The sequence below is a fragment of the Triticum urartu genome, chromosome 4A (genome assembly GCF_056163025.1).
Source record: "Triticum urartu cultivar PI428250 chromosome 4A, HENAU_Tu73, whole genome shotgun sequence".
NCBI classification, from domain to species: Eukaryota; Viridiplantae; Streptophyta; class Magnoliopsida; order Poales; family Poaceae; genus Triticum; species Triticum urartu.
Genome location: NC_141876.1, coordinates 258,058,877 through 258,069,941, shown reverse-complemented (window position 1 = coordinate 258,069,941; position 11,065 = coordinate 258,058,877). Strand labels below are relative to the sequence as shown.

The window sequence follows — 11,065 nt, the reverse complement described above, 5'->3', positions numbered from 1 at the left end:
GGCTTTTGCTCCAGGAGCGAAGCTTCTGACTCGTCTTTTTTAGCTTGTGAAACAGTCTTTGGTATGGCTCATTGTGTGCGGACGTCTCATTCCACGCCTCCTGGACGACCTGCTGAAAGCCTGGCATGTTGGTCCAAAAATTTTCAAATCTGAAAGTCCGCGGCCGCTGAGGCCCATCTTCATTGGCGAGGAGTAGAGGGCAGTGATCCAAAAGTGAGGATGACAGGGCGTGAAGGATGTGTTTATCGAAAGTGATATCCCATTCCTCATTACAAAAAAACCCATCTAGTTTGGACATTGTCGGGTTGCTTTGCTCATTACTCCAGGTGTATTTTCTATTCTGGATGTGGATTTCCTTGAGCTCGCAGAAGTTGAGGGTGTTGCGGAATCGTACAATTTGGCCACGGTTAGCATTTGGACGATTCTTATCTCTAGCCCTATAGATTTGGTTAAAATCGCCGGTGACGAGCCACCTCACACTATTTGCTGGCTTTTGGTCCTTCATTTCCTGGAAGAATGTCTCTTTTAGGTTGTTTCTAGTTGGGCCGTAGACGGAGGTTAGCTTGAAAGAAACATTGGAGCTGATGATAGTGACAGTGGCCGAGAGGGTGTAGTCGCCATACTGGACACTTTCAACGCGGACATGATCTTCATTCCAGAGAAGTAGGATTCCACCCCGTGTTCCAACAGGAGGACGCTGAGCAAAACCTTTCAGTCTATATCCGCCAAGAAAAGCAGCAGTGTAAGCATCCACATCTTCAAGCTTTGATTCCTGGAGGCAAGCCAAGTGACATGTTGAAGCTGCAATGGTGGCATTCACAGTGGTTCTTCTATTGGGGCAGTTCAGGCCACGTACATTCCAATTAAGCACACTTAAATTTAGACTAGTCATTGAGCAAACTAGATAACATCAGGAGGTGCATAGCATCATTCAGCACATTACATAAACAGCCTTGCCAGGGCACATTGGGGTGGTAGCTAGCAACAACAGCTACAAACAGGCCTAGGATATAGATGATTTTCACTAACATAGGAAACTAGCTACATCAACTAATCATAACATGGAGCTCCAGTCTACTCCAGCCCAACCTCGCCAGCCGCAGGTGTCGTCTCCGCCGTGCCCTCGCCTCCATGCAGCAACAGAGCATCTTCCACCGCCGTTGCAAGGTCACAGTCCATCTTGAACAAAGCTCGAAGCCCTGCAACAGCCAAGTCAGGCAGCTGACCCTTGAACATTGCCACAAAACGACCAATAGCCTCCTCTGTGATCTCCTCCCCTTCGCAACTATGCCCATCCTCTGACAGAGGAGCTTTTCTGCCAGCTGGGCAATAGGCATTGCCCTGTTCTTGTCCCGGATGCGTGGGCTCCGTCGGCTCAGGTCAAAACCAATGACCCCAGCCAGGGTCTTCCTCCTCCTGCTTGGCGGTCTGGGTGGTGCAGAGCCCGGATCAGGCAGGATAGCCAGCTGCACCGGCACAAACAGAGGCGTGCCAGGGGAGCACAAGGGTGGCTCGTCAGTAGCCCCTCCTCCCAGATCAGCAGCAGACTGAGAGGAGGCTATCTACACAAGACGAGGCATGTGAATAGGCGTTGCTGGAATCTGCTCTTCAGGGTGTGTGCGTTCCTCAGTCTGACTTGTTTCTGCATCATCTTGAAGAGTCGAAGAGGGCTGCACTTGTGCCCCAAAGCAGGACGTCGCCTTGCGCAGCCAGGACGAAAAGGATGAGGTAGTGTTGATCTCAATGACGTCCGAGGAAGTGGTGCGCGGCGAAGGAGGAAGTGAGCGGCCACGGCTGCCAAAGCGATGGCCCAGTTGGCTGCCTCCAGGAGCGCTGTCAGCCGAGCAGTGACGAGAACGCCTCCCAGAGGCCGGGATGACAGAGCCATCAGGCAGGCGCTGCACCCTTGTAGCATCAATGCGACGAGCGTCAGGCAGCTCGAGCACCGCTCCACGCCTTCTGCTGTCGCCACGGTCGTCACGACGCGAGTCGCGCCGGTCATCGCGCCTAAAGTCGTTGCGATCGTCGTCATGGCGCCTGTCAGGAGCCCTGGAGCGGCTTCGGAAGAAGCGCTCGCGCCAAGAGGCTCTCCTGCCCTCCTGGCCGTCACGGCGCCCACGGCGTTCGTCGTCGTCATCATGCCGGTCTCTATCATCACGACGGCGGCGATCTGGCCCATGGCGGTCATGAGAGCTCTTCTCTCCGTCGACCCTACCATATCGCCAGTCGAACTTGTTGGAGTAGTGTGGCTGCCGGGGGACATTGCCGTTGGCGTCGGGGGTGAAGTCCTCGTGCCTGTCAAGGTGCACCAGGACGCGGCGGCGAAGGCCTTGACGCCCAGTAGCCCCCGACGGGCCGACGAGGACTCCACCAGGCTGGCTCGCGCCCACGGTGAGATGGACCACCTTGGGGATGGCCGAAGGGTTGGCCGACCACGCCCAAAGACTGAGCGCAGAGGCGTCCTCTCGCTGGACAGTGGCGATGTCGAAGTAGTGGAGGAAGGTGTTGGGGCCGAAGACCTGCTGAGCGACGACGTCATTCCAGGAGTTGAGGGGGACATTCTCGACGCAGAGGTGGACGTGATGGAAAGCGTCAACGACGTCGGCATGGGCATTGAGCCTCCACTTGGCCGCATGGATGTCGAGGCCGTCACTGGAGAACCTCCCTGGGAGCGCGGTGACCAGGTCCCGGTGATGGGGGTAGTCGAACCTGACCAGGAAGTCTTCTGGGTAATGCGGCACCACTCTGAAGCAGTTGCGGTCGATGTGGAAGTGAGCTGCGATGGCACTCCTCATCTCCTCAGCGCTGACCCGCGGACAGTTGCCGCCTAGCCAGACGAATGCCACAAGGCTGGCCAGGCCAGCGGCCTGCGCGTCCATGTCCGGGGTGGAGATGACCACGGCGTGGTGCTCCTCCGGGCGAAGAGAAGGGTCTCCGATGCACGGCATCCTGTCTTGGCTTGTGGAAGTGTAGCTGGAGCTTGATGCAGAGTAGCTTGGGGAGGTTGGTGCAGGGCTGTAGCCGGAGGAGCTTGGGCTGGTCACAGGCGAGCTTGACGCAGAGCTGTAGCTGGAGGAGCTTGATGTGGAGACAGAGCAAGGACTGAAGCAGGAGCGCGCCCGGTGCCCACACCGCCGACAGCGGAGGCACCTGAGCAAGTTGCGGCAACTGGCCTTACAATGCCCTTTGTCTAAGCATCGATGGCATACTCTGTGTTTCAACTTGACGAAGCCAGCGCCTGGGGAGTAAAAGGGAGCAGTTGGCCTTCTTCTTGAATGCTGGTGTTTGGACGCAGGGCTTCTCCTCCACCAGAACGGCGGACGCACCAGCTGCCAGCCCTCATCACTGCAGCCCGCCTCTTCAATGCTTGGCGCGGAGGCCGCGGCCGGCGCATGCAGCGCAGGGCTCGATCCGGGAAGCCCATTGAAGGAGCGATTTGCCGCTGATTTGATGCAGGGCCGGTGAGCGCCAAGAATGGGCTCGGGCGGAGTGGCCTCCAGCAGGGTCGCATTGAAGGCGAACCTGACTCTGCGCTTCCCTAAATCCAGCGCAGCAGGATCCGCAACCGGCTGTGAATCCGGGACGGCGGAGGAGACGGACGCAGCAGGGCCAAGAAGCGGCGGAGCCAGATCTGGCCTCCTCTGCGCCAGCTGCGGGAAGAGGGCAAGCACCAGCCCGTCCTGCCCGTACTTGGCCTGAACGAATCCAGGCGGGAAGGACGGCGTTGGGGGAGAGCGCGGTGCAGCCGGAGGGCTCACATCGGCGGCGCTTTGGGTGGCTGCGAGCGCCGGGACGGCGCGTCGCAGGAGCGTGGGCGGTGCCATCTTGTTATCCTGCCCAAAATCATAATATATAGCCATAGTAGAACATGGCGTATAGCATCATTTAAGGAAGCACTGCAGTGGTAACAACAAAAGAAAAATGCATGGCCTAAAAGAAAAACGCTAAAAAGAAATACAGAAGTGCCACTGTGCTTGCGCCCACTTAAGTTTCAATAAAATATTAATATTTATTTCAGCCGTCTGTTTTCACCACACGTACATTATTCTTTCATAGGCCTCAACACAAGCACCTTTTTGTGCTAGGAACTACCACAACCGTAAGCTCCCTGTAGGTTCAGTTCATTGCACCAAGAACTGAAGAATGCAGAACAAAAACTCAGTAATTTAGAAACAGAAGGAGATCGAAATAGCAAGACATTTCTTCCACTTTTGAGGACTAAATGGAGACATCTTGTGAGCAATCATATCACTTCTCTTAGTTATGTGAGTTGCATTTACTTTGCTTCTCTAATATGAAATCTCAGAAAGGCATGCCGCCTTAACTAATCTCAACAACACACTGGCATGCACCTTGCACGGGCTGCTACTGGTTTCCATTCAGTAATGAGTACAAGGGGATAGAGCAGTAGCAGGCTAGTTAGTAGCTCACGCACACGGGAGGAGGCGCAGAAACAGCAACAGGAAACCAACCTACAGTTTACGCATCCAAACAGGGAGAGAGAAAAGAGCAACACAATGGCTTGTGCCGCACAGTTGCCGGTCACGCCCGAGTGTCTACCAGTTCGGGGGCACTAGTGGAAGCCTGCAAAGAGGGCACCTGAGGCTGGCGAATAGGCCTTGGTGGAGCGCCAGCGTATGGATCTCGACCTGTGGTTGGGGTAGGGGTCGCTGGTGGCGCCGCCCGGTGGGATTGGGGCAGCTGGGTCATGGTGGCACCTCGGAGGTAGGCGGAGCTCTGGTGGGGTGGATGCAGGGGAGGGGCGCAGGGCATGGCGGGATCGAACTGACGCGGCTGGCCAGGCCGGACTTCATAGATGCCTACTTCCATGAAGAAGGGGACGGGAGGGATTAGGCTGTCATGGATGCACCGTGCTCGGGGGATGGAGGAGGAATGAGAGGAAGGACGCCGGCCACTTCGCACTTGGAGACGGAGGCTCGCTAGAGCAGCACCGCCATGAGCAACCGCCGAATCCAGCGGCTGACGCTCAGATCCACATGCATCAATGGTGCCTTAATAGGTGGCGATGTGCAGGTAGCGGTGGTGGGAGATTCCTAGGGAAGAAAGGAGGCTGATTGTGGGCAGGTGGCCTCGCGCCGGAGGAGGCGGGGGCGGCGGAGGCCCAGAGGAGGAGGGGGTGGCCTCACACCGAAGGAGGCAGGGGCGGAGGTGCGCCGAAGAAGGAGAGGATGGCCTCACATCGGAGGAGGCGGGGGCGGCGGCACGCAGGGTGGGTTGTCGGCGGTGACATCCTGGTTGAATTGTGCAGGTCGGGGTGGGTGGGCTGTGAGGTTGAAGATGCGAGGTTGGTTTCTTTTTCTTTTCCTTTTATGCTATACAGGTTCGGTGGTTTTTTATTTCGGAAACACCCCATCGGGCTTATATATGGCCAACCGTGGTCCAAATAACTATTCTAATCCTGAGATTAGAATAGTGTTGTCTTATATATATTTGAGTTTTCATGTCCTCAACAACATTCACTTATTGATAATTCTTCAAGTTGATTTTCTTCTAAATGAATGTGATCGGACCTGTTCCCCCTCTATGATAAACTCAAGCCAGTCTGTTCACAAATTCTTCATGTGCGTTCTATTTGACACCCGTTCAAAATCTTCACTTTGTCCTTGTCAGCTGAAGAATTAGCGAACGAAACATTAAATTATCATATCTGAATTATCGGCTTTTGCCGCTCAAACCATTCCGCATCCCACGACAAGATTAAACTACTTACCCACGATCTAACATGGTCTCCACCTCTTTGTATGTGGGTGGCACATGTCGCTAGGATGGCAAGGGTCAGGGGCACGTTGTCCAATTTCTTCGGACGGGCAGTTTTGTCACCGTGGCTATAAATACCCCTTCCCTGCCTCATACTTCATTTACTCTGCTCGACTGCTACTCCCCTTGCTCAAGCTCTCAGACCTAGCGCTGCTGCTACTCTTCATCGTTGCTGGTGAGGAAGAGCTTCACTGCCTCGACCTCACCGCTGTCGGACTCGCGCCGGCCGCAAAAATCTTCACTCCACCACCGCCATAGCTGTCTCTCACCACCGAGTTAGGGCGTGGGAGATCTGAACGGACGAACATCTCCACTTCCACTCCCAGTTTGTCGTGTTCTTCATCCAGGGTAAGTAAAATCTGATTTTACTGCCCTACTATGATTCTCATGATTTCCACAAAACCTTCAAAAGGTGTTTATTCTTCAACTTTCCAATCCTTATACACCCAGTTGCATCTGTCCTTGATTTGTTTCTCTAAGCTATGTTTTTCCTCAAGATTCCTCAATTGTGTGGATTGCCAAATCTATACAACTCTGGAACCTAAGTCAAGAAAGCTTAGTGAAATTCCTCAAGACTCCCATTGTCAAATTCCTCAAACTTGATACGTTTGAAAAATTTCTGATAACACATATGACCTCTCCAAATTCTTCGCACCTATACTCTGTTCACAGGTACAAAATATCTGTTGCTGAATCACTAGGTTCTCATCAACTTAACTCATTTACAATGTTCCTTGAAGATAAATTGCATACTTCCTCAGAAACATCAATTGTTCAAAATCCTCAAGTGAAGAAAATGGCTAATGGTAAAAGACCTCAAAAGGGAGGAAAGAGACCAGAAACAAACATTGCTTTTGAAATCCCTGATGATGTTTATGCTGAGTATTGCACACTTGATGAAGCTACACATGGCAAAGAAAACAAGAATCAACGCAACACATTCAGAGGATTGAAAGATGATGGGCTAAGGAATGGAGGGAATATCGTTATGTTACTCCAAAGTACATGAAGAAATTTGCTGTTAACCCTCCATGTCTAAGACCTCCATTGGCTCCAGACCAAGTAGCTGATCCCTCAAACATCAGACGAGGTGAGGAATTTCCCAAAGAATGGGCCAAGCACGAAGCCAAATTGGCTAAAATTGCAAAAGAAGAAGTGAATAAATTCAACTAAGATTCTGCTACTATTGCCGTTGTGGCCTCTGCTAGCAAGCCTAAGAAGGTTTTGCCAAAGAAATCAGCTGTGAAGCCAACTGTGAAGCCAAGTTCCTCAACAGCTATGCCCTCACGGCCAAGTCCTTCAAAGTCGTCAAAACAAATTCCTCAGGCAACCTCTTCAAGGGCAGCTCCAATTCCCCTCAGTTGCCATGAAATCCTCACCTGTTGCTGCAAAGTCCTCAACACCTGTGCATCTTGCCTCGTGCCAATGGACTGCAGATTTTCAATTGCTTCAGGAGCATGTACAACTTCCTTAGCTCCACCACAGTCCTCAACATGTCCTACTCTGCTGAAGAAAAAGGCCGGTGCTGGATGTGGCTTGAGGCCAAGTCCTCACAAGAAGCAAGTTGCTTTTCAAGTTGCTCTGATGATGATGGAGAACTTGATGAAATCATCAGAGGCAGGAAAGAAAGCACCGCTAGAGCCAAAGGATTATCTTAATCTATGGAACAAGTATCCCAACACCCCTCTGCCTGACTTAAACCTCACTCCTGGTCAAAGTCATATGTTAACTGCTTTCATCAATGAAGAAAAATGGAAATTTAAAAAGGGGAGGTAGGTCAAGAAAGCTCAATACAAGAAGGAGCGATTTCTGAAGAAAAATGTTTTGAACATGTCTCCTGAAGAACTTGTGACTCTGCAAAAGGACATCAAAGATCTCATTGATGAATTTGACACCTATTATGTAGATTGGCTGGGTGCCAAAGTCATGTTTGTCAAGCTAGCCAATAACCTCAAACCTAAGATTGTAGCTCCATCGCAACAAGAAAGTCCTGAGGCTGAAGCATCTGCTCAGCCTACTGAAGAAAATGCTTGCATAGCTGATGAAAATCTGTCTGTTGATGACACTGAGTGTACCAGGGCTGCTGAAGAATTTCCAGCTCGTGAAGAAACTGCCAGGGCAACCTCCAATGCTGCGCCTGAAGAACAACCCAGGGCAGCTAAAGAATTTGCTGCTGCGCCTGAAGGAATTGAACAAGCCAGGGCAACTACATCAGTTGTGCCTGAAGAAAATGAACCCACTTCATCTGCTCCTCCTGCAAAGTCATCTCAGATGAAGAATATAAACATTCATTCTGCATCAGAAGTGAAGAAAACCAAGGCTGCAGAGAAGGCATCTGTGAAGAAATGGAAAGCTTCAACGACTACAGAGTCCTCAGCTCTTAAGAAAGTGAAGAATTTGACAAGTTCCTTCACTAACCCCATTGATGTTGTTCCAATCACTATTGTGCCATCAAAGGAAATTTTCCCTTTTCGTGAGGAATATGTCATACCAGATGACACAGATGAAGAGAATCCTTCTGCTGCTTCTTCAGAGTAGTTGGATGAAGAAATTGAAGTGGATGATATCCCTTCAACCCCACTGGTATCATCGCCCATGCCTTAGTTCGCAGCTGAAGAGCAGGCGTTGAGGAAATAGAAGAAGATGCGGATGTGGACATTGGCTCTACAACACCAGTTCTGAATGATGACTATTGGGAAACACTTCATCCCAATTCACCATTAACCACCCCTCTGCATCAAATTCCTCAGTCCCCTGTGCAAACTGAAGAGATTTACATAGTCTCTGAAGGACGTCAAACCTCACTTCTGTCCATTCCTGAAGAAGTTCCAGCAACTGCAGCTGAAGAAATGGAGACCCAGACTGCTGCTACTGAAACTGCCGCTGAAATTCCTCAGTCTGTGGCTCCAGAAGTTGTGCTCCAAGAGGTTGCGAAGCCTTCAACTGTAAATCTTTAGCCCAAGACACTAAATCCTCATACAAAGAAGCAAAAATTCAAGGCTGACGATTTCTTCGCTGAGCACCATTTCTTCACTGACTTCAACCCATATGACTCAGCAAGACTTTGACGCAAGCGGTTCTGGATTGCCAGTCAGATGAACTTCTATTCTTCACTCTTATTTGATAAGGACAAGGTCTTTGAGCACCGTCAATCCCTCATGTGGATATGGAGTCTCTCCTGTGCTTCGAACATGTCCTGAGTGTTCTTCACGATGCTGGGCTCCTGAACTTCTGCGCTGACATCTGCGACTAGAATGAAGAGCTAATTGTTCAATTCTATGCCACATTGCACCTCATTGGAAATGTGGATGATGTGAATTCATGGGTGCTCGATTGGATGACTAAGAATACTCATTACAAAGCATGGGCCTCTGAATTGCTTCATGTTGTACCAGTCAGTCCTCCTGTTGAAGGCGCAAGGCTCATATATGAGGAACCTGAACTTACAAATCATCTCATGCAACTGCTGATGAAGCCTTTGAAGGCTGGCCAAGCTCCAAGAACAACCTTCCTAGTGAAGGAATTGCTATATGTGCCAAGGACAATTTACCGCATTCTCACCAAAACCCTCAGTCCAATCAAGGGCCACAACTTTGAAGAAGAAGAGGTTGTTGGCATCATGAAGAATCTGCTGTTCAATATCATACATGGCATCCCCATCAACTACCATGATTTCTTCATGAGGACTTTGGCTAATGCTGCTCTGTCACCTTTTGAGTTGAAGCCTTATGCTCCCTGGATCATGAAATTCATCAGATCAACGTCTTCAATTCATTAGAAGGCATATTATCAAAATCATCTCAGCTATTTGACTCCTATTGGAGTCCTCAAAGCGACTATTTCCTCAGCTGATGAGAAAGGCTAAGATGCTATTATTGATGAAGGCACTCGTCCATTGGATGGTCAGTTTTCAAAGCTGCATCCTATTCCACCAATGATGACTCTGCAACCCAAGACTCTGCCGCAAAAGCTTCAAAGCCTATTCCTCAAGCCACTGCTCCACGAGTGATGAATGACCATGAGCTTCTTCTAAGTCTTCATCACAAGGTCGATCGAACTCACAAGTGTGTTAAGCATCAGTTTGGCTCAATTCTTCAGAACATGACTTTCATGCAAAATACTGTGAAGAAGAATCACTACTACACGGATGAAATCTTCGTTCGCACTTGGGCCATATTGTCTCACCTCTACGGTGGTGAAGACCTCAAGTAGATGGGATTTCAATAGGACTTTGACTGGTCTCAACCTCCTTCAAAGAAATTCGAGAAGGTCAAAGTTCCTCAGCTCGTCATCAGTTAATATTCTTCATCGCACGAGATGGATGAAGTTGAAGATTTGAATGACACTGTGGCAGGCCCTACCTCAACGGACGAACCCAACAATGCTGGCGCTCCTCCATCAACTTCATGATGATAATTTTCAGGGGCGTTAGTCCTCATTTTTTGTCCCTTTTGGTCATTCGATGACAAAGGGGGAGAAATTTGAGTTAGTCTTCATGCGGGTCTTATATATGGGCTGTTTTTCATTAAGTTACAACTCTTGCTCTTTTGAGGTGTTTGCTCTGATGATTGTAAACTTAAGTCCTATGGTGCTCTGATACTTTTGAACCGCTTTCTGCATGTTTATTTCCTCAAGTACCTTAATGCACGCATGCTGAATTTCATCAGACGCCATATTTCATCATGCAATTCAAATTCTTCGTATTATATGTTAAATGCATGTATGAATTACAAGATATAGGGGGAGATGTCCATGATATTACTCTACAATGTGCATTTTCTATCCAAAGAACATTCCTCAAATATGCACATATTCTGGGGGAGTTCTTCTATATCTTGCAATCAAATTCCTCAATATCAGTATTTACACTTCATATGTTTATCCCCGTTGAAAACTTAACCTCTATGTCATCAATCACCAAAAAAGGGGAGATTGTTAGTGCATCTCGTGCCCCTTAGTGATTTTGGTGTATTGCAGACTTATATGTTAAGGGACTAATGTTTTTGTGAGTGTACACAGGGTCTACAAGTCTATGAGGAGTTGGATATTTACGAAGAAAGTCGACCCCTAAAAATGAATGTCTTCAGTTGAAGACTTTGGTTTTCTTGAAGACTTTGAAAATGAGGAAATTGGTGTGACCTTGAAGACTTTTATATTGATGCGAGGATTATGAAGCATGAAGACTTTTGTTTTGCTAGTTTCATTTTCTCTTTCTTAAGTCATAGGAAACACCGTACCATTAAAGGGGATCAGGTAAAACTAAGAAAGCACTTTCCAAGTGATGCTC

The 11,065-nt window shown here is 49.4% G+C and overlaps 1 protein-coding gene across 1 annotated transcript; it reads right to left on the bottom strand.

Annotated features, from left to right (window-relative positions):
* Positions 1-922: 922 nt before the first annotated feature.
* LOC147975533 (uncharacterized) lies at positions 923-5,477 on the bottom strand. The gene has a single exon (XM_087518237.1). It carries the CDS (start codon positions 3,858-3,860, stop codon positions 1,563-1,565), a length of 2,298 nt encoding a protein of 765 aa, XP_087374363.1. The 5' UTR covers positions 3,861-5,477; the 3' UTR covers positions 923-1,562.
* Positions 5,478-11,065: the final 5,588 nt, after the last annotated feature.

Bases quoted from the DNA above. Each gene is read 5' to 3' on its own strand.
- LOC147975533 (XM_087518237.1), bottom strand. From the start codon at position 3,860: ATGGCTATATATTATGATTTTGGGCAGGATAACAAGATGGCACCGCCC.